Below are 23,018 nucleotides of genomic sequence, written 5' to 3' on the forward strand. Positions count from 1 at the left end.
GCTGGTATTCTCTGGCTGGTAAGGGGCCAATTATATAGTAGCCCCTTCCCCCTGAGCCTAAAAACAGCAACCTGCAGCTGCCCAGAAAAGGCACATCTATTAGAGGTGCCAATTCTGGCGCTTTGCCCGGCTCTTCTCACTTGCCCTGTAGCGGTGGCAAGTGGGGTTCATATTTGTGGGGTTGATGTCACTTTTATATTGTCAGGTGACATTTAGCCCACGGCTTAGTAATGGAGAGGTGTCTATAAGATGCTGCGCTCGCCTCAGCTCATTCACCAGTGCTTCTCAGCCTGAACGGTCACATCTTGGCACCGTCCACGTTGAAAACTATTTAGCACCGAGACATGGATTACGGCATGGGACAGAATGACAGACAGGTAAGGTATATTGTTGTTTTTTATTTTACTTATATTACAGGAGATCGAGGGCTTCGATGGAATTAAGCGAGGTCGTAAGTATGGTTTAATTAAGATTAATAAAGGAGTCTGTCATTTTTTCAGTTAGAGGACTTTATTTTGGCTGTCTTTATTTACCATATAGCTATAGGATTAATAATAAAGAGGTGTCTTATAGACATCGGGGAACAGCGCTTACTGTAGCGCTTCTTTCCCGGCGGCCGTCCGTGTGGTACTGATGCGGCACACGTTTGCCACACATGTGCCGCAAGTATTACACACACACAGACACGGATATCTCCGGTACTGTTTTTTCCGGTACTGGAAATATCAGGACGTGTGAAAGAGGCTTAACAGAGGGATGGCACAACAAGAATTGTAAAAGACAAGTTTTGTGAAAACTAAATAGAAATTTCACTCAGTTACCTGAAAGATCCACAAAGGCTTCATGACTAGAGACAGCTCCTTTTTCAATAAAGAGTTCTCTGAAGTATTCGCTGCTGGCAGCCAGAACTGACTTATGGGCCTTGAATTCCTCTCCTTCTATGAGCAGGGTCACATCACAGAACTGGTTAGCAAGCCTCTGCTGGTTTAACTGATCCAGTACTGCCTGGCCATGCTTAAGAGAAGATTGCTTCACTACGCCTTTACTGTCAACCTGAAGAAATAGTAGAACACATACGTAAGTCTGCATATTGTTCTTTAAGGGCTACTCCAGCAGAAAGAGGTGAGCAGGGCTGGAGACGTCGCGTCAACTGAAATTTGTATATGTGATATCAGTGGTGCCCTTATCTACCGATGTGGGAGGGAGCCGGATTACCACTTTAACTTCATGTATGAACTTGGGAATTTCAAAAGAGTTTCTTAGGGAGTCTTACATCCGGCACCCCCAATGATCAGCAGACTTACAAGGCTGCAGGGCTCCAGTGAATGTCATGTCCTGATATGGTCTACCAGCTAGGCAGTGCTCTGTACCCTGTGTAGCAGATGTGCCTGGTCCTGCAGCTCATCCAGATAGGTGCAAGTGCTGGGAGTCTGATATTAATCAGTATCAAAGTCCCAAAAACCTCTACAAATTACTTCAAAAATGTAAAAAAACAAACAAACATAGCACAGACCCCCTATACTGTACAGCAGAATTAGAAAGGTACGTACAAGAACCAGCTCATGCTTCGCCACTGGCTTCTTTTTTGAAGACTTCGGGTCGGCATTTGCTCCAGATGTGGAGTTGCCGAGTTCATCATCTGTGTGGCTGCTGTCTAAATGCACTGTGATCCCAAACTCCTCCAGCATTTCAGTGGGATCATTAGAGGGACCTCGTGAGCGGTCAACCTTCTCCTGGCATTTACTGCACTTCTTGATGTAATCCTTCAGTTCTTTCAAAATACCTGTGAGTAAAAAAACACAATGACAGGTTCCGATATGTTAATAAAATGCAAAGTCAATTGCAGGAAATCTCCCCACGATGTCCTGCCGTCACCACATCAGTAGTCATAGCACACCACACGTGTCACAGCGAGTACCTAAGAGCAGCGCAGGGAATAGGGGACGTAGCACCATGGTGTGTGGGACGCCCTAATCTGCGGGTAGCCCCTTCCCCACTGTGTAAGCACAGAGCTTTATATTCAGCCCGCCATTGTTCTTCCATTAGGGAAGCGCTAGCAGTGTGATCGCAGGTGGAAACAGAAAGTCAGTTGTCGGTCGCCATCACTTTAGACTATTGCAGTGTGAAGCCTCCGCTGCTCCCCAGACCCTCTCTCCTCCGCTCTCATACATTTCACCCAATCCACTCCCAAGACTTACCCCAAATCCCCTCCCCCCATCCTTGGATTCTGTGCCCAAACATGTCCGATTGTCTCCCAAATACGCGCCCGCGATCCGGAATAGCAGCTCTCCTGCACTGCGGCAGTGATGTTATGGATAGCCGGAATGCTGACTGGAGGAATGTGTACATTTATCCCCCAAGTGATAACCTCTTGTAGTAAATTCCCCATTGTCGGGGGTCTCTCATTGACGGTTTACCTCACAGAAGCACTGATGTGCCATAGTAGGGCATGCTGTGAGCACTGCAGCCTGTCATTAGCTGCAGCGGTCACGTGCGAGTGTAAACAGAGTACGACTTCCCTGTTAGTGTGGTGGAGAATGGCAAGCTGAACATCTGAACAGAACATGGTGTCCGATGTGGGACCAGGGGAGTAGAAGTGGTAGGACCGTCCACAAGGAGACGTTTCCGTAGAATAAGCAGAGTGGCCAAGCTCCGGTGTACGCCGCCGTCGTCTGTGGGGGAAGGAGGCCTCAGTAAGAGGTATTAGATTTATTTGTAATATTTTATTTGTAGGAGACTCCTTGTAGCAAAGAGCAGCGCCCCCTGCCGGATACAGGAGCATAACAGGAAGACGGGTCAGAGGGGCTCAACAACGAGCCAGTCAGGAGGCTGCTTTCATTTCACAGGCCAAGTCACATACAAGCATGATTCTGATTGGGCCTCCCGCCATACACCAGTGACGACCACCCCACAGAAGCCCTCACCTCTCCACCAGTAGCGCTGGGACAGCCGGTGCCACGTCTGGTGCCGGGTCAGGTGCTCCCCTCCCGCCCCGGTGTGCGCCTCCTCCAGCAGCCCCTTCCTGCGCTCGGGCTGCAGCACCACCTCCAGCTCGGTGAAGCGCTCCTTATCTCGGTGCCGCCGCTGAAAGTACAACGTGCCGGACCGCACCACATAGCAGGCGGCAGCTTTGCGGATCTTGCGCTTGACATTTCCCTCGGTGCCCGGGGCGTACGGCTCCTGCTCGTTAGTGAGGTAGCGCAGGATCGCAAGGTAGCTCTCCTCACTGGACATCCTCCCGCGGACGGAACCAGGTGCGCCGCTGCCACTGACAGCCCCACGAGGAACTGCTGATATCGGAACGTCTGGCGAAGGCACTTCTCACGGAAAGACAAAATGGCTGCTGCACCACCGGAAGTGACGACACGCCGCGGGCGGGGCTTATGAACGCTTTACCTTTCAGAAACTGAAACAAAAGTGTCTTTGGTTTTCCGTTCTACGTGTGCGGCAGCGGCGGCCATTTTACCGGAGACTTATTTATAAGTGTGCACGGATGTTTTCCATGTCTCCCCGCCTTCGTGAGCCTGTGTGACGGCGAAAGTAAGGAGCCTGCGGGCGCCTCTTGTTGGTATGACAGGGGAAGGTACATGGGAGTGCGGCCCGGGAAGGTGCAGCCTGTATTGTGCGTGCTCCGGGGAGGCGCAGCCTGTAGTGTGTGCGCTCTGGGGAGGCGCAGCCTGTAGTGTGTGCGCTCCGGGGAGGCGCAGCCTGTAGTGTGTGTGTGCTCCGGGGAGGCGCAGTCTGTAGTGTGTGTGCTCCGGGGAGGCGCAGCCTGTAGTGTGTGTGCTCCGGGGAGGCGCAGTCTGTAGTGTGTGTGCTCCGGGGAGGCGTAGTGTGTGTGTGCTCCGGGGAGGCGCAGCCTGTAGTGTGTGTGTGCTCCGGGGAGGCGCAGCCTGTATTGTGCGTGCTCCGGGAGGCGCAGCCTGTAGTTTGTGTGTGCGCGTGCTTCGGGGAGGCACAGTCTGTAGTGTGTGCGCTCTGGGGAGGCGCAGCCTGTAGTGTGTGTGTGCTCCGGGGAGGCACAGTCTGTAGTGTGTGCGCTCCGGGGAGGCGCAGCCTGTAGTGTGTGCGCTCTGGGGAGGCGCAGCCTGTAGTGTGTGTGTGCTCCGGGGAGGCACAGTCTGTAGTGTGTGTGTGCTCCGGGGAGGCACAGTCTGTAGTGTGTGCGCTCTGGGGAGGCGCAGCCTGTAGTGTGTGTGCGCTCCGGGGAGGCGCAGTCTGTAGTGTGTGTGCTCCGGGGAGGCGCAGTCTGTAGTGTGTGCGCTCTGGGGAGGCGCAGCCTGTAGTGTGTGTGCTCCGGGGAGGCGCAGTCTGTAGTGTGTGTGTGCTCCGGGGAGGCGCAGTCTGTAGTGTGTGTGTGCTCCGGGGAGGCACAGCCTGTAGTGTGTGCGCGTGCTCCGGGGAGGCACAGTCTGTAGTGTGTGTGCTCCGGGGAGGCACAGTCTGTAGTGTGTGTGTGCTCCGGGGAGGCGCAGCCTGTAGTGTGTGTGCTCCGGGGAGGCGCAGTCTGTAGTGTGTGCGCTCTGGGGAGGCGCAGCCTGTAGTGTGTGTGCTCCGGGGAGGCGCAGTCTGTAGTGTGTGTGTGCTCCGGGGAGGCGCAGTCTGTAGTGTGTGTGTGCTCCGGGGAGGCGCAGCCTGTAGTGTGTGTGTGTGCTCCGGGGAGGCACAGTCTGTAGTGTGTGTGTGCTCCGGGGAGGCACAGTCTGTAGTGTGTGCGCTCTGGGGAGGCGCAGCCTGTAGTGTGTGTGCGCTCCGGGGAGGCGCAGTCTGTAGTGTGTGTGCTCCGGGGAGGCGCAGTCTGTAGTGTGTGCGCTCTGGGGAGGCGCAGCCTGTAGTGTGTGTGCTCCGGGGAGGCGCAGTCTGTAGTGTGTGTGTGCTCCGGGGAGGCGCAGTCTGTAGTGTGTGTGTGCTCCGGGGAGGCACAGCCTGTAGTGTGTGCGCGTGCTCCGGGGAGGCACAGTCTGTAGTGTGTGTGCTCCGGGGAGGCACAGTCTGTAGTGTGTGCGCTCTGGGGAGGCGCAGCCTGTAGTTTGTGTGTGCACGTGCTTCGGGGAGGCACAGTCTGTAGTGTGTGTGTGCTTCGGGGAGGCGCAGTCTGTAGTGTGTGTGTGCTCCGGGGAGGCGCAGTCTGTAGTGTGTGTGTGCTCCGGGGAGGCGCAGCCTGTAGTGTGTGTGTGCTCCGGGGAGGCACAGTCTGTAGTGTGTGTGTGCTCCGGGGAGGCACAGTCTGTAGTGTGTGCGCTCTGGGGAGGCGCAGCCTGTAGTGTGTGTGCGCTCCGGGGAGGCGCAGTCTGTAGTGTGTGTGCTCCGGGGAGGCGCAGTCTGTAGTGTGTGCGCTCTGGGGAGGCGCAGCCTGTAGTGTGTGTGCTCCGGGGAGGCGCAGTCTGTAGTGTGTGTGCGCTCCGGGGAGGCGCAGTCTGTAGTGTGTGTGTGCTCCGGGGAGGCACAGCCTGTAGTGTGTGCGCGTGCTCCGGGGAGGCACAGTCTGTAGTGTGTGTGCTCCGGGGAGGCACAGTCTGTAGTGTGTGCGCTCTGGGGAGGCGCAGCCTGTAGTTTGTGTGTGCACGTGCTTCGGGGAGGCACAGTCTGTAGTGTGTGTGTGCTTCGGGGAGGCGCAGTCTGTAGTGTGTGTGTGCTCCGGGGAGGCGCAGTCTGTAGTGTGTGTGTGCTCCGGGGAGGCGCAGTCTGTAGTGTGTGTGTGCTCCGGGGAGGCGCAGTCTGTAGTGTGTGTGTGCTCCGGGGAGGCGCAGTCTGTAGTGTGTGTGTGCTCCGGGGAGGCGTAGTGTGTGTGTGCTCCGGGGAGGCGCAGTGTGTGTGTGCTCCGGGGAGGCGCAGTCTGTAGTGTGTGTGTGCTCCGGGGAGGCGCAGTCTGTAGTGTGTGTGTGCTCCGGGGAGGCGCAGTCTGTAGTGTGTGTGTGCTCCGGGGAGGCGCAGTCTGTAGTGTGTGTGTGCTCCGGGGAGGCGCAGTCTGTAGTGTGTGTGTGCTCCGGGGAGGCGCAGTCTGTAGTGTGTGTGTGCTCCGGGGAGGCGCAGTCTGTAGTGTGTGTGTGTGTGTGCTCCGGGGAGGCGCAGTCTGTAGTGTGTGTGTGTGTGTGCTCCGGGGAGGCGCAGTCTGTAGTGTGTGTGTGTGTGCTCCGGGGAGGCGTAGTGTGTGTGTGTGTGTGTGTGCTCCGGGGAGGCGTAGTGTGTGTGTGTGTGTGTGCGCCCCGGGGAGGCGCAGCCTGTATTGTGTCTGTGTGTGTGTGTCCCGGGGAGGCGCAGCCTGTATTGTGTGTGTGTGTGTGTGCCCCGGGGAGGCGCAGCCTGTATTGTGTGTGTGTGTGTGTGCCCCGGGGAGGCGCAGCCTGTATTGTGTGTGTGTGTGTGTGTGTGTGTGTCCCGGGGAGGTATTCCATCCGGAAGTGCCGTACCTTTTACGTGCTTGTTTAGGAGCTTCAAGTCCAAGATGGGGTGCACTGTCCCGTCCTTCTTTGGCACGACGAAGAGGTTTGAGTAAAAACCTCTGAATCTCTCGTGTTCCGGAACCGGAATGATGACCCCGTTTTGGCGGAGGGATTCGATGGCGCAGTGAAGAGCGCGAGACTGAGCTTCCGAACTTGGGAGACGAGAGGGAAAAAAACCGAGCTGGAGGGGAGGCGGAGAAATCTATTTTGTAACCAGAAGACACCAGGTCTCTGACCCATTCGTCGTGGATGACGGAAAGCCAGACATGTCGAAAAAGAAGCAGGCGTCCGCCTACCTCGGTGGTGTCGACTGGAGTTCTCCCCGAGTCATTGTGAAGGAAATCTGGAAGGTCTAGAACCTCTGGTTCTGGGTTGTCTAGGTTTTCCCCACCAGGACTGGTTTGGTCTGTAAGAAGGCCGAGAGTCTCTGTCTGTGCGTGTAGATCTTTCTGACCTGGACGATGTAGTGGAGTTGGACCAGAAAAGGCCACCGTGAAAGGGGCGAAAACGAAATGCTGCTGGTGCTGAAAAGCAGCTTTTGGCCTGTGTTGACGGAGAAACTTGCTTTTTCCCCCTGTAGCATTGGAAATAAGTTGGTCCAATCTTTCTCCAAACAGGCGTCCGCCCTGAAAGGGGAGAGAAACCAGAGACTTTTTTGAGGAGGAATCCGCACGCCACTCTCTAAGCCAGATAGCTCTCCTGATGGTAACGGCGTTTGAAGCCGCGGTTGCCGTCTGCTGCGTCTAAAGATGCGTACATCACATAATCTGCCGCCATAGTAATTTGCTTGGCGAGGTCCGCCGCCTCAGACGGAAGAGCCTGGTCCTGAATGGATTGTGCAAGAGCATCAGCCCAGAAAATCATTCCTTTGGCAATCCATGCCGCAGCGAAGGAAGGAGATAGGGAGGAACCTGAGGCTTCATATACTGAGCGCGCCAGAGAATCTAACTGGCGTTCTGTGGGATTTTTGATTGATGCCCCGTCAGGTACTGATAACAGCGTTTTGGTAGCCAAACGCGATACCGGAGGATCTACCAGCAGTGGTTCCGTACAATCCTTAACCAGATCTGTGGAAAAGGGATATTTTGATTCCAGGACCTTTTTACCTGTAAAGCGTTTATCCGGTCGCTCCCTGTGCCTCCGAACTATCTCTAGGAAATCCGGATGGGAGGCGAACACCTTATGAGATCGCTTGTTTCTCGTGAAGGAGACTGCGTGATCCGGAGCTGAATTAGGGTCATCATTAATCTTTAGAGCATGATTGACAGCCTCAATGAGGGAGTCAACAGTTGATCGGAACTCCGGAGAATCCGGGTCCATGGACGCCTCAGACTCATACTCAGTCATGATCGCTTCGAGCCCCTGGGGAGGGTGAGCGAGAAGTGGAGCTACTGGAGACTGAATGGCGTGGTGAATGCTCAGGAGAGGTAGTGCGGATCCGTTTTGTGGATGTCCGAACCTCCTTCGGGTGAGAGCGGCCCCTGCTGACCGATGATTCCCCTGTTGTAGAGGGGTCTCTTAACCCGGGGAAACGAACGCCCGGCTCCCCAGAGGGGTCATGAAGGAATTCAATCGCCTTAGCTAGCGAAGCCACGGATTGAGACAGTGACGTGGCCCACTCAGGGGGGCTAGGAACACTGGGGTCGGTAGCGGCGGAGGGCTCCTGGGCACATTGGGCATCACAGGCTGGGCAGAGCGGGGAGCTTTGAGGCCTGGGGAGAGGAGCCTGGCAGGTGGTACACGTAGAGAAAAAGGTATGTACCTTAGTAATCTTTTTACCCCTTGACTGGGACATGTTGTACCCCAATGTAATGAGAAAGCTGCTATGAGGAAGCTGAGGAGTAACGCTGCAGGGAAGCAGATAGTGCCGTCTCCTTACCCGGTCCTGTGCCCCGCAATAGCTGAGTGGGAGAAGAAAGGATCCTCCGTGGAAAAGAGAAAAGCCGGCTGGCGCTGCGTGCTGCCGAGAGTCTGATGTGTAGTCTCGCAGGGAGCGAGAAGCGCCAGAAGCGTGGGCGGGGCCGCAGGGATGATGAGCCTACCGGAGTGCGGCCTAGACAGGGCCGAAGCCGGGGACTAAATTTCTGGCCTCGGCCGGCGCGCACCCGCGGACCGCAGGGAAAAGAACCCTGCCGCTATGGAGCCCCCAAAAAAGTGTGTGACCGCCAGGAAAAAACCGACCCCTAGTGCACTTACCCCAATGAAGGTGCCTGGGGTAAATAGGACGGTGCAGGGTTGGGGGAGCCTCCATCCACCATCCCCATGAAAGGGGGGTGGAGAGGAGCCATCCGCCTCCTTCCATTATCTGCTTTTTCAGTGGTGATGCAGTGGGGGCTGCACGGACGCCACAGTGGAAGAGTGCCTCTGAACAGCCGAGGGTGAAACCTGGTGGGCAGGGCAGATGTCCGGCAATAAGGCCTGGCTGCAGAAGAGGATACTGGAGGTAACACACCAGTGCTCGTCTGTAAGTAGGGGGGAGATCGGTGCCCTTGAAGGGGCCCGTCTGTTGTGAATTAGACTGAATTAGATTCGTTTTCTTGTTCTGCATAAAATGCATGATTTGGTCGTTTTGGGTCTGCCATGGTTACAGACCCATAATCCAGTCTTGGATTGGAAGGCAATGTCTGTGTCAAGTTGGGGCTGTCAGGGAATTCATGGTGATTCCCCACCGGTGTCTATTGCTTCCTCTACTCCTTCGGAAGTTCCGGAGTATTTGTCTGATTATCAGGATGTATTCAGCGAGTCCAGGTCCAGTGCTCTTCCTCCTCATAGGGACTGTGACTGCGCTATAGATTTGATTCCGGGTAATTTCCTAAGGGAAGATTATTTAATCTGTCTGTACCTGAGCATACCGCAATGCGTTCGTATATCAAGGAATCTCTGGAGAAGGGGCATATCCGTCCATCCTCTTACCCTCTTGGTGCGGGATTCTTTTTTGTGGCCAAGAAGGACGGATCTTTGAGACCTTGTATTGACTATCGGCTTCTGAATAAAATCACTGTTAAATTTCAGTATCCTTTGCCTCTGTCGGATTTGTTTGCCCGGATTAAAGGTGCCAAGTGGTTCACCAAGATAGATCTTCGTGGTGCGTACAACCTTGTGCGCATTAAGCAAGGAGATGAATGGAAAACTGCATTTAATACGCCCGAAGGTCATTTTGAGTACTTGGTGATGCCTTTTGGGCTCTCTAATGCTCCTTCAGTGTTTCAGTCCTTTATGCATGACATCTTCCGGAAGTATCTGGATAAATTTATGATTGTTTATCTGGATGATATTCTGGTTTTTTCTGATGATTGGGACTCGCATGTAGAGCAGGTCAGGATGGTGTTTCAGGTTTTGCGTGAGAATGCTTTGTTTGTTAAGGGCTCAAAGTGTCTCTTTGGAGTACAGAAGGTTCCCTTTTTGGGTTTTATTTTCTCCCCTTCTGCGGTGGAGATGGACCCAGTCAAGGTCCGAGCTATTCATGATTGGACTCAACCCACGTCAGTTAAGAGTCTTCAGAAGTTCTTGGGCTTTGCTAACTTCTACCGTCGTTTTATCGCTAATTTTTCTAGCGTTGTTAAACCTTTGACGGATATGACCAAGAAAGGTTCTGATGTTGCTAACTGGGCTCCTGCAGCCGTGGAGGCTTTCCAAGAGTTGAAGCGCCGGTTTACTTCAGCGCCTGTTTTGTGCCAGCCTGATGTCTCCCTTCCCTTTCAGGTTGAGGTGGATGCTTCTGAGATTGGGGCAGGGGCCGTTTTGTCGCAGAGAGGCCCTGGTTGCTCTGTAATGAGACCATGTGCTTTTTTCTCTAGGAAGTTTTCGCCTGCTGAGCGGAATTATGATGTTGGCAATCGGGAGTTGCTGGCCATGAAGTGGGCATTTGAGGAGTGGCGTCATTGGCTCGAGGGTGCTAAGCATCGTGTGGTGGTCTTGACTGATCACAAGAATCTGATGTATCTCGAGTCTGCTAAACGCCTGAATCCTAGACAGGCCCGTTGGTCATTGTTTTTCTCCCGTTTTGACTTTGTGGTCTCGTATTTACCAGGTTCAAATAATGTGAAGGCTGATGCTCTTTCAAGGAGCTTTGTGCCTGACTCTCCTGGAGTCGCAGAACCAGTTGGTATTCTTAAAGAGGGAGTAATCTTGTCAGCCATTTCTCCGGATTTGCGACGTGTGTTGCAGAGATTTCAGGCTGGTAGACCTGACTCTTGTCCACCTGACAGACTGTTTGTTCCTGTTAAATGGACCAGCAGAGTCATTTCCGAGGTTCATTCCTCGGTGTTGGCAGGGCATCCAGGAATTTTTGGCACCAGAGATTTGGTGGCTAGGTCCTTTTGGTGGCCTTCCTTGTCGCGGGATGTGCGGTCATTTGTGCAGTCCTGTGGGACTTGTGCTCGAGCTAAGCCTTGCTGTTCTCGTGCCAGCGGGTTGCTCTTGCCCTTGCCTGTCCCGAAGAGGCCTTGGACACACATTTCCATGGATTTCATTTCAGATCTTCCGGTGTCTCAGGGCATGTCTGTCATCTGGGTGGTATGTGATCGCTTTTCCAAGATGGTCCATTTGGTATCTTTGCCTAAGCTGCCTTCCTCTTCCGATCTGGTTCCTTTGTTCTTTCAGAATGTGGTTCGTTTACACGGCATTCCTGAGAATATCGTGTCTGACAGAGGATCCCAGTTTGTTTCCAGGTTCTGGCGATCCTTTTGTGCTAAGATGGGCATTGATTTGTCGTTTTCGTCTGCCTTTCATCCTCAGACTAATGGACAAACGGAGCGAACTAATCAAACTTTGGAGGCTTATTTGAGGTGTTTTGTTTCTGCGGATCAGGATGATTGGGTGACCTTCTTGCCGTTGGCTGAGTTTGCCCTTAATAATCGGGCTAGTTCCGCTACTTTGGTCTCGCCATTTTTCTGCAACTCTGGTTTCCATCCTCGTTTTTCCTTGGGACATGTGGAGCCTTCTGACTGTCCTGGGGTAGATTCTGTGGTGGATAGGTTGCAGCAGATTTGGAATCATGTGGTGGACAACTTGAAGTTGTCACAGGAGAAGGCTCAGCGTTTTGCCAACCGCCGCCGTGGTGTGGGTCCCCGACTTCGTGTTGGGGATTTGGTATGGCTGTCTTCTCGATTTGTTCCTATGAAGGTCTCCTCTCCTAAATTCAAGCCTCGCTTCATCGGTCCTTACAAGATATTGGAAATCCTTAATCCTGTGTCCTTTCGCTTGGATCTTCCGGTGTCGTTTGCCATTCACAACGTGTTCCATAGGTCTTTGTTGCGGCGGTACGTTGTACCTGTGGTTCCTTCTGTTGAGCCTCCTGCTCCGGTGTTGGTTGAGGGCGAGTTGGAGTACGTGGTGGAGAAAATCTTGGATTCTCGTCTCTCCAGACGGAGGCTTCAGTATCTGGTCAAGTGGAAGGGCTATGGTCAGGAGGATAATTCCTGGGTGGTTGCCTTTGATGTGCATGTGGCCGATTTAGTTCGTGCCTTTCACGCTGCTCATCCTGATCGCCCTGGTGGTCTTGGTGAGGGTTCGGTGACCCCTCCTTAAAGGGGGGGGTACTGTTGTGAATTAGACTTTTTTGGCTCCCTCTTGTGGTCACTAGTGGTATGACTCTGAGATTGTCTTTCCCTAGTTTGGCACCCACCTCGGTCGTTAGTCCAGGGGTGTTGCTATATGAACTTCCTGAATTCCTAGTCTGGTGCCTGGCATCGTTGTAATCAGTCCTTTCTGTTTGCTCCTGTCTGCTGGTCCTGGTTCATGCAAAATTAAGCTAAGTCCTGCTTCCTTGTTTTTTGGTTATTTGTATTGCTCTTATTTTTTGTCCAGCTTGTACTAAATGTGATTCCTGATTTTGCTGGAAGCTCTAGGGGGCTGGTATTCTCCCCCCGGGCCGTTAGACGGTTCGGGGGTTCTTGAATATCCAGCGTGGATATTTTTGATAGGGTTTTTGCTGACCGTATAAGTCATCTTACTATATTCTGCTATTAGTCAGTGGGCCTCTCTTTGCTAATACCTAGTTCATTCTTACGTTTGTCTTTTCTTCTTACCTCACCGTTATTATTTGTTGGGGGCTTGTATCCAACTTTTGGGGTCTTTTCTCTGGAGGCAAGAAAGGTCTATCTTTTCCCTTCTAGGGTTAGTTAGTTCTCCGGCTGGCGCGAGACGTCTAGAACCAACGTAGGCACGTTCCCCGGCTGCTGCTATTTGTGGTGCTAGGATTAGCTATACGGTCAGCCCAGTTACCACTGCCCTATGAGCTGTTTTTTTGTGTTTGCAGACTTGGTATTTATTGCAGAGACCCTCTGCCATTGGGGTCATAACACCCGTCGCACAAAAAAGGTCAGCTCAGGCAGTGGCTTCCCACGTCGCAGGAGAGGATACGGAGAGGTAAAACTCCCGTGCTCGCCTGTTGTTGGTTCGGGGAGATCGGAACATGAATCCTTCGTCCAGAGATAAAAAGGTTTAAATCCAGTGTGCCTCCTACGGACACTAAGCTTGAACTGGGTCTCTGGAAGCCAGCATGAGGGTGCATACTGCAGGGGAGGAGCTACCCTTTTTTGTCTCAACTTAGTGTCAGCCTCCTGGTGACAGCAGCATAACACCCATGGTCCTGTGTCCCCCAATGTGGCGAAGGAAAAAAGGGATATACAGTGGGTACAGAAAGTATTCAGACCCCTTTCAATATTTCACTCTGTTTGATTGCAGCCATTTGGTAAATTAAAAAAAAAAGTTCATTTTGTTTCTTAATAATGTACACTCTGCACCCCATCTTGACTAAAAAAAACAAATGTAGTAACTTTTGCAAATTTAGTTAAAAAAAAAACCTGAAATATCACATGGTCATAAGTATTCAGACTCTTTGCTCAGTATTGAGTAGAAGCACCCTTTTGAGCTAGTTCAGCCATGAGTTGTCTTGGGAATGATGCAGCAAGTTTTTCACACCTGGATTTGGGAATCCTCTGCCATTCTTCCTTGCAGACGTTCTCCAGTCCCGTCAGGTTGGATGGTGGACAGCCATTTTCAGGTCTCTACAGAGGTGCTCAATTGGGTTTAGGTCAGGGCTCTGGCTGGGCCTTTCAAGAATGGTCACAGAGTTGTTCTGAAGCCAATCCTTGGTTATTTTAGCTGTGTAGTTAGGATGATTGTTTTGTAGTAAGGTGAACCTTTGGCCAAGTCTGAAGTCCAGAGCACTCTGGAAGAGGTTTTCATCCAGGATATCTCTGTACTTGAATGCATTCATGTTTCCTTCAAAGACAACCAGTTGTCCTGTCCCTGCAGCTGAAAAACACCCACATAGCATGATGCTGCCACCACCATGTTTCACTGTTGGGATTGTATTGGGCAGGTGATGAGCAGTGCCTGGTTTTATCCACACATGCCGCTTAGAATTATCACCAAAATGTCTAGCTTCATCTCATCAGACCAGAGAATCTTATCTCTCATAATCTGGAAGTCCTTCAAGTTGACTTTGTGGAACTTTCTCTCATCTCCCTTCTGCTTCTCTGGAACTCAGCCACAGTGATCTTCGTGTTCTTCTTTACCTCTCTCACCAAGGCTCTTCTCCCACGATTGCTCAGTTTGGCTGGATGGCCTGTTCTAAGAAGACTTCTGGTGGTCCCAAACTTCTTCCATTTAAGGATTATGGAGGCCACTGTGCTCTTAGGAATCTTGAGTACTGCAGAAATTGTGTTGTAACCTTGGCCAGATCTGTACCTTGCCACAATTCTGTCTCTGAGCTCCTTGGCCAGTTCCTTTGCCCTCATTCTCATTTGGTCTAACATGCACTGTGAGCTGTGAGGTCTTATATAGACAGGTGTGTGCCTTTCCAAATCAAGTCCTATCAGTTTAATTAAACAGAGCTGGACTCCAATGAAGGAATAGAACCATCTCAAGGAGGATCACAAGGAAAAGACAGCATGTGACTTAGGCTATGTGCACACGTTGCGTATTTTGCTGCGGATCCGCAGCGGATTGGCTGCTGCGGATTCGCAGCAGTTTTCTATGCGTTGTACAGTACCATGTAAACGTATGGAAAACGAAATCCGCAGTGCACATGCTGCGGAAAATACAGCGCGGAAACGCTGCGTTGTATTTTCCCCAGCATGTCAATTCTTTGTGCAGATTCCGCTGCAGTTTACACCTGCTCCTCAATAGGAATCCGCACAAAAACCGCAGCTAATCCGCAGTGCGTTTTACCTGCGGATTTTGCAAAAAACGGTGCCGAAAAATCTGCACACTAATCTGCAACGTGTGCACAAAGCCTTAAATATGAGTGTCTGAGCAAAGGGTCTAAATACTTATGACCATGTGATATTTCAGTTTTTCTATTTTTAATATATTTAATATATTTGCAAAAATATATCAGGATAAGGTACATGTATACCAGGATGGGGCCCAGGAATATGTTACTGTATATACTCGAGTATAAGCCGACCCCCCCCCCCCCCTAATTTTGCCACAAAAAACTGGGAAAACTTAACCTGGGAACCTGTCACCCCCCCAGGCGTTTTTAACTAAAAGAGCCACCTTGTGCAGCAGTAATGCTGCATTCTGACAAGGTGGCTCTTTTAGTTCTGGGTGCTGTAACTGCCGAAATAGTCAGTTTTGTAATTTGTCCTAAATAGCTACCGGTAAATGTCAAAAGTAAAAATAGATAACAATAAAAGTAAAATTAATTGAGACATCAGGAGGTTAAGTGTTTTTGAATATCCATATTGAATCAGGAGCCCAATATAATGCTCCATAAAGTTTATGATGGCCCCATAAGATGCTCCATATTAAAATATGCCCCATATAATCCTGCATAAAGGTTAATAATGGCCCCATAAGATGCTCCATAGACACATTTGCATAATATAATGCTGCACAAATGTTGATTATGGCCCCATAAGATGCTCCATAAAGATATTTGCCCCATATAGTGCTGCACAAACCTTGATTATGGCCCCATAAGATGCTCCATAAAGATATTTGCCCCATATAGTGTTGCACAAACGTTATGGCCCCATAAGATGCTCCATAAAGATATCTGCCCCATATAGTACTGCACAAACGTTGATTATGGCCCCATACTGACACTTGCCCCATATTGTGCTGCACAAACGTTGATAATGGCCCATACTGACACTTGCCCCATATTGTGCTGCACAAACGTTGATTATGGCCCCATACAGACACTTGTCCCATATAGTGCTGCACAAACGTTATGGCCCCATAAGATGCTCCATGCAGACACTTGCCCCATTTGCTGTTGCTGCTATAAAAAAAAAAATAAAAAAAAAAAAAATCACATACTCCCCTCTCCGTCGCTCAGGCCCCCAGTATGTTCAGTATTCACCTGACTTCGTTCCAGATCCGCTCCATCTTCAGCGTCTTCTGCACTGACGTTCAGGCAGAGGGTGCGCACTAACCACGTCACCGCGCCCTCTGACCTGAGCGTCACTGCAGAAGACGCTGAAGACGGAGCGGTTCCCGGAACGGGGAGCAGGTGAATATCACGCAGCGCTGCGCTCCCCTCCCCGTTATACTCACCTGCTCCTGGCGCGGTGCAGTCCCTGGTTCCCCGGCACCGCAACTTCTCTCTGTACTGAGCGATCACCGTTACCGCTCATTACAGTAATGACTATGTGGCTCCACCCCTATTGGAGGTGGAGCCGCATATGCATTGCTGTAATGAGCGGTACCATGAGCGGTGCTCAGTACAGGAAGAAGCTGGGGAGCCACTGACCTGCAGGGACCGCGCCAGGAGCAGGTGAGTATAATAAGACAGCCCCCGCTCCCCCTCCCCTGCCGACTCCTGGGTATGACTCGGGTATAAGCCGAGAGGGGGACTTTCAGTCCCAAAAAATTGGCTGAAAACCTCGGCTTATACTCGAGTATATACGGTATTTATTTTTTAAATTGACGCGACCGCATTTGTTACTTCACTGATGACTAATTTATATAACTTTGTGATGCAAATATAGAAAGAAAATGTGTATATTTTCTCACTTTGTTTACACTGGTCACATGTGACACCAAAATATTCAGTTGAATGAATTCTCAAGGGTTATATGCTCTGGAAACACGTAGGTGGTCCTCACTAAATGGTAAAATATCCGTCATGTAGTGAAAAGGGACTGTGGGCACTTAACCAATCCTTCTCGCTAGGGCAGGGGGGGATCTTTTTTTTTTTTTTTTTTCCCTGCCAAGGACCATTTGGATATTTTATACCATCCTTCGGGGGCCGTACAAATTCCGCTCGCAAAGTGCATTCTGACACTGGTTTCAGGACATAATCTTTCATTGCATGCTTTTCAATATTCAGTAGTGAATCAAAATACAGCTCTTTGCCCAAGAATGCGGTCCCTGAGACTTTGCTCGAGGTCCTGATAAAAGGTCGAGGGCCGTAAATGGCCCTGGGGCCTGAAGTTCCCCACACCTGTGCTAGGGGCACCCTAGGCTATCCTGTCCCCCAGATTACCCCAAATGGTGGTGATACTGGGGTCTCGTATCTTGCTATGCTCCTATCTTAATACTTATCTGATCCCTCCCCTACCTATGGATGTGTGAGTCTGAAGTGTATTAGTAAACCCTAAACAGACAGACAGTAGTTTTCTTTAATCCCTGTCTGTTTACCCCTATCATACAAACACACAAAACAAAATCGAAAGGAATAGCAGGCACAAACCAAATGGGAATGTATTGCAACTGCACGCAACCTCCACCAGGGGACGCAGGTAAGGGGAAAAGTAGCACTCACCATGTAGCACCACAGTGGAAAGCGCGGAGCGGCAGAGTAGTCAGACAGGCTGGTCAGCAACAAACAGGAAGACTAAGTACCAGAGGTCACACAAATGCACGTGGTCAGAGACAAGACAGAAATCGGAACCAGACAGGAGCGCGGGATCCAAAACATGAGGAAGAAGATGTAGTCAGGGTACAAGCCATAGAGTCAAAGCCAGACGGGGAACATAGTAACAGATGGAAAGCAGGAGGCAGGTTTCAGAATTTAAAGCTGAGTCATACACTGTAGGAAACCACCAAACACACACTAAGTCCGGGATAGGGAATGGGTCAGACACAAATACGAGTAGTCAGAGGTAGAAAGATTACTAAGGTATACGGGTCAGCTGCTCAAGTCAGAGACTGGAACTATCACTGACAAATGCTACCAGAAATTGCACCAATAAATGGCTACCCACGAACCAAAGAGAGGCCAGGAAAGGTTAACCCCACCATAACCAGGCCGGGGAAAGAAAAGCAAGAAGCAAACCCCGACCTGGATCATGACAAGGAGAGGATACGGATAAACACAAACCAACTCCACGCAGAAATCTTTTGAAAAACTCTCCAACGGCTTACTCCAAACACTGAACTTCTTCAACTCCAAACCAGGTAGTGATAAACTATTACTGGCAGCTCCAAAAGTGCCAGTGGCAAGCATATATACCAGAGGGGAGTGGCCAACACAGAACAGCTGCGAAAATTCAGGATGGAGAGCTCCAAGAGATCAAAAGAACTGATTAAGCCTTGCAGTGACAGAGCAAGGAAAACCTGCACTGTTTAATTGGATGGTGAAGCAGTCCTAATCCGCACAGGAGTTTGTGTCACAAGGTGACTTAATGGCCCCTCACTGTTCCGGTGACCCCATGACAATATCTCTGGGAAACTAATATTTTTCTTGTTGTAATTCATGCATCCATGCAAGCCCCAGTTACAGGGGAAAACAGTCTTCTGCTGTGAGGACCCAATTGCTCTTCTGTGCTAGGCAGAGACTTGGGGAACATGTAATCATAAGGTCCTACAGAAACATGGACAATGCTAATATTTCTGTTCGCACTCAGCGAGATCTTTGCAGTGATGTAGCTGGCAAATGAGAAGACAGAAGTGGTAATAAACCACATCTGTCTTCTCAAGGTCCATGGATATGCCTGACAGCTGGGGACAAGACCTGCTGCTAGTTTGCAGGAGCTTCAACTTGCTCTGTCAAGTTAGAATGCCACATGGTTGAAGCCCAGGACTAAGCGCAGTAAATTTATGACATTTGGTTAATATCCAGTTAATCTACATATAGGGTTTTAGATATTTTGTTCCTGTGTTTTATGCCAGTTGCCTTTTACCCTAACAATCCCTTATTGTAGGGGCAGATACATGTAGATGAAATGTGCAAATTTTAAGCTTATATGAACAGGGTTTTTTATTTTATTTTTTTATTGTTCCAGAAAATGGCAAATCAGATTAAAGACAAAGAAGCGCTGCAGAGGCTCAACTTTCTTTATCAGGTGAGACTGGCGAACGTCTCCATATACAGTTGTACTTCAAGGTTTACATACCTCGGCAGAATTTTTACTTTCTAGGCCTTTTTTCAGATATGAATGATAACACCAAAATTTTTTCTCCACTCATGGTTAGTGGTTGGGTAAAGCCATATATTGTCAAACTACTGTGTTTTCTCTTTTTAAATCCAAATGACAACACAAAACATCCAAATGACCCTGATAAAAAGTTCACATACCCTGATGATTTTGGCCTGATAACATGCACAGAAGTTGACACAAGTGGGTCTGAATGGTTACTAAGGTTAATATCCTCACCTTTTGACTTGTTTGCTTGTAATCAGTGTGTCTGCATAAAAGCTGAGTGAGTTTCTGAAATCCAGACAGACTCTTGCATCTTTCATCCAGCCACTGATGTTGCTGGATTGTGAGTCATGGGGAAAGCAAAAGAATTGTCAACGGATCTACGGAAAAAGTTAGTTCAACCTTATAAAACGAGAAAGGGATACAAAAAGATATCCAAGGAATTGATAATGGCAGTCAGTAGCATTCAAACTGTGATTAACAAATGGAATTTCATGGGCTCTGTAACAACAAAACCACGGTCAGGTAGGCCAACAAAAATGTCATCCATAACTGCCAGGAAAATTGTTTGGGATGCAAAGAAAAACTCACAAATAACATCAGCTGAAATACAGGACTCTCTGAAAACTATGATGAAAGGAACACCTTTCCTACTGTAAAGCATGGAAGTGGATTGCTGATGATTTGGGGATGTGTGACCTACAAAGGCACAGGAAACTTGGTCAAAGTTGAAGGAAAGATGAATGCAGCACGTTATCTGCAAATACTGGAGGCAAATTTGCACTCCTCAGTCCGGAAGCTGCGTATGGGACGTACCTGGACATTTCAACATGACAGCGATCCAAAACACAAGGCCAAGTCTACCTGTCATTGGCTACAGCAGAACAAAGTGAAGGTTCTGGAGCTGCCATCTCAGTCTCCTGTCCTCAATATCATTGAGCCACCCTGGGGAGACGTCAAGCACACAGTTCATGCTAGACAGCCCAGGAATTTACAGGAACTGGAGGCTTTTTTTCCAAGAAGAGTGGGCAGCTTTACCATCTTAGAAAATAAAGAACCTCATCCACAACTACCACAAAAGACTTCAAGCTGTCATTGATGTTAGAGGGGACAATACACGGTATTAAGAAATGGGATATGTGAACTTTTGATCAGGATCATTTGGATGTTTTGGGTTGTCATTATGATTTAAAAAGAGAAAACACAGTAGTTTGACAATAAATGGCTTCACCCAACCACTAACGATGAGTGGAGAAAAAGTTTTGGTGTTATCATTCATATTCTCTGAAAAAAGTCCAAGAAAGCAAAAATTCCGCCGGGGTATGTAAACTTTTGAGCACAACTGACACATTTATTAGGCACCAATGGGGGAAAAAAAATCCATGGGTGCTAGTGGCAGGATTACTGCTAATTTGGTGTTTGTCACTGGTCATTAACTTCCTGATGATACAATCTCTCAATTTTGTGGTTTCATATGCCCCCCTCCAAGATCCATAATTATTTTATAATTTTTTTCTTTTTTCCTTTTTCAATCGTAGCTCTGAGGGCTTGATTTTTGTTGGACAAGTTGTAGTTTTGCATTACACCATTCCGTTTCCTTCATGATGTACAGAAAATTGGGGGGGGGGGGGGTAAAAAATTCAGAGGGCAGTGAAATTGTGAAAGAAATGCTGAAAATAAGTAATCAATTTACATCCTCTCCCCAATTAATCTGTTTTATCTCCTCTACGACTCAGGATGTTGTCTTTTCTCAGGCACCATGACCACTCATCTACCATTAAAGGAATATTCCCATCTCCAAGATCCTATCCCAATATGTAGTAGATATAATAATAATCTTAATTAATAATAGAAATGTAGTATAGTTTTTCTGATTAGCTATGTCTTTCATCATGTGCAGGCATTGCGGGACCTTAGGTCTCCATAGCAATTAGTGAACTGTCAATACATCAGTGGTCTAACCATGGATACCTAAGGTCCTGCAATGCCTGCACATGAGAAAAGGGTATGGCGAATTAGAAAAACTATACTACATTGGATCTTGCAGATGGGAATACTCTTGAGGCCGGAGTCACACTACAGCGAGATACATGCGAGTCTCGCAGGTTAAATCCAAGCTCTGGCACAGGCACTCCGGAGCAGAGCGTGCAGCTCCATGTTATGCTATGCAGCCGCACGCTCCGCTCTGGAGTGCCGGTGCCAGAGCTTGGATTTAACCTGCGAGACTCGCACGTATCTCGCTGTGTGTGATCCCGGCCTAAGGGTGACCGTACCCTGTGAAGTTCTCTTGATTCGTGTATGGTGACTGCTTCTTAGTGGACAGATTGGTGTCTGACATAAATGGCACCCTATATTTATATTTGCATGGTGAGAAACAGGATTTTGATTTTGCAGCAGTCTTTCTAGCTTGGCATCATACTACACCTACGGTACTTATTGGGGTTGTCTCCGCATCATAAATGGTTAGAATTGCAAAGTACCTTGCAGTTTACTTGTTAGTAAAAGTCCTCTCTATTCTCAAGTATGAAAGTATTTGTAATTCTGTAGTATACCTCTCAATGCTGCTGTTACCGGCCATCTCTGCTGGCTGTTAGCCGTGAAGGGTGCCAGTTCTTTGTCTATAGAGCTTGCAAGCTCAGAAGCTGACTGTATCTGTCCAACCTCTGTCTCTCTGCGCAGCACCCCAGTGCACAGTCTGGACCAGTAGAGCAGTTCTGCTGGTTTACACTGTTGAAATCAATCTTGAAGCCCTGAGGCAGCGGTACGCTTCTGATCATCTATAATGAGAAAACCCATTTAAAGGGAACCTATGATGTTCAGAAATACTATTTAGCTGCAGATATAGGGTCATTCTGCATAAATAAATTTTAGATCACTCCTCCACTTACTGGAGCAGTGGCTACAGGGATAAAATGGTGTTATCTGCTTTTACCCGCTCCCATTACTTCTAGTGGTTGCAGTTGCTACTCACTATACTCCCTGACACATTGAGTAGTATGGTGTGCAGACCAGGCCGTCAGAGTGCCGGGCAGTGATTACAGCCGCTCTCATTGTATAGTGAACATTAACTGTAACCGCTCCCTGCACCCCCTGATAAAGCGAGGGGAACAGAACTATATACAGTAGGGTCATTTTCTCCCTATAGCTGCACTCCCTGTAAGGCAGACAGACGAGATTTTAACCTTTTTTTTTTTCTGTAGGTAAATAATGATTCTGGACATAACAGGATCCCTTTTAACTAATTATGACTTACTGGTACGTCCTTTGTCTGGTCCTTGTGTAAGGGTGCTGGATCAGGAGCAGAACCTCTATCATAATCTGTGGAGTGTTACACAGCCAGCGTCTGCCACTAACAGCCGCGAGCTGGACAAGCCCCCATTATTGGTACATTACCGGGAAAAATAATAGGTTATCTTGGAAAAGGGGAGGAAAAAACAAAAGTGCATGCAATGGAAAATCTGTCTGAGGCATATATAAATCGCTAGTCTGTCCATGTTTTTCATCAGGTTTTTTTCCTCCATCTTATAGTAATATTTTGTGCAACTCCGCCATTGTAGGGCCTAAGGAACCCCATACTGACCCTGTATACATTGCAGTAGCTTTCTTACTGCAGGATTTTTAATTATTTTTTTTTTTTTTTTTTTTTTTTAGTAACTGGACTATGTAACCTTGCTTTTCACTCTTTCCTCCCCAGGCTGCACATTGTGTTTTAGCTGCAAACCCTGAGAATGTGGAACTTGCTCGATTTTACTGTCATACAGAAAAAACCATTGGCAAGCGTTTAGTTTTAAGACAGTAAGTTTCCTTCTCCCTTTGGGAGTAAGCCGTCTGATAAGGACCTAGTGCTTAATCACGCTTTTATGGTAATCCCGATTAGTTATGTTTTTCACTCTTCCATTTCTATACTAATCTCAGACAATCTCTGGCATGTGATAAAGGTCGGACAGAAGTTTTCACTGGTGAGGGTCCAGTGGTCACTGAAACAAAGGGGCAAAAGACTCAGATATTGGGAGTTGACAAGTTAGTAACCTACCTGCAACTCTGCACTAGTGTAGTAGTGCGACTCACAGAGATTGACCTATTTGAATACTTTTTTTTTTTTTTTCTACATTTCCCACTTCCCTCCTCATTGGGGGGGAAGAAGAATCATAGATGTAAGTTATTGGATCACAACACATTTTGAATCTCCACTTCAGCAATCTGACTACACATGAGTCTTATATGATAAGATCATGTACACTTTAGTCTAATG

At 49.0% G+C, this 23,018-nt stretch overlaps 2 protein-coding genes across 5 annotated transcripts in view; one reads left to right on the forward strand and one right to left on the reverse strand.

Annotated features, from left to right (window-relative positions):
- The window catches only part of ZBTB11 (zinc finger and BTB domain containing 11), a 58,738-nt gene that overhangs the window by 33,465 nt on the left and 2,255 nt on the right, over positions 1 to 23,018 (reverse strand). The window contains exons 1-3 of one of the 2 annotated variants that reach the window (XM_077296765.1): positions 2,925 to 3,234; positions 1,551 to 1,783; positions 822 to 1,053 (exon numbers count right to left, since the gene is read on the reverse strand). In XM_077296765.1, the coding sequence (XP_077152880.1) occupies positions 822 to 1,053; positions 1,551 to 1,783; positions 2,925 to 3,234 (775 nt within the window). Of the gene's footprint in view, positions 1 to 821; positions 1,054 to 1,550; positions 1,784 to 2,924; positions 3,235 to 23,018 lie in introns of those variants that run through there. The other variant, XM_077296766.1, reaches the window with a different exon arrangement.
- Positions 3,337 to 23,018, forward strand: part of RPP21 (ribonuclease P subunit p21) — a 30,430-nt gene continuing 10,748 nt past the window's right edge. The window contains exons 1-3 of one of the 3 annotated variants that reach the window (XM_077296769.1): positions 3,337 to 3,417; positions 18,629 to 18,688; positions 22,461 to 22,561. In XM_077296769.1, the coding sequence (XP_077152884.1) occupies positions 18,632 to 18,688; positions 22,461 to 22,561 (158 nt within the window). In that variant the 5' untranslated portion in view covers positions 3,337 to 3,417; positions 18,629 to 18,631. Of the gene's footprint in view, positions 3,569 to 18,628; positions 18,689 to 22,460; positions 22,562 to 23,018 lie in introns of all 3 variants that reach the window. The other 2 variants (XM_077296768.1, XM_077296767.1) reach the window with 2 other exon arrangements.

This window comes from Ranitomeya variabilis, chromosome 3 (genome assembly GCF_051348905.1).
Source record: "Ranitomeya variabilis isolate aRanVar5 chromosome 3, aRanVar5.hap1, whole genome shotgun sequence".
NCBI classification, from domain to species: domain Eukaryota; kingdom Metazoa; phylum Chordata; class Amphibia; order Anura; family Dendrobatidae; genus Ranitomeya; species Ranitomeya variabilis.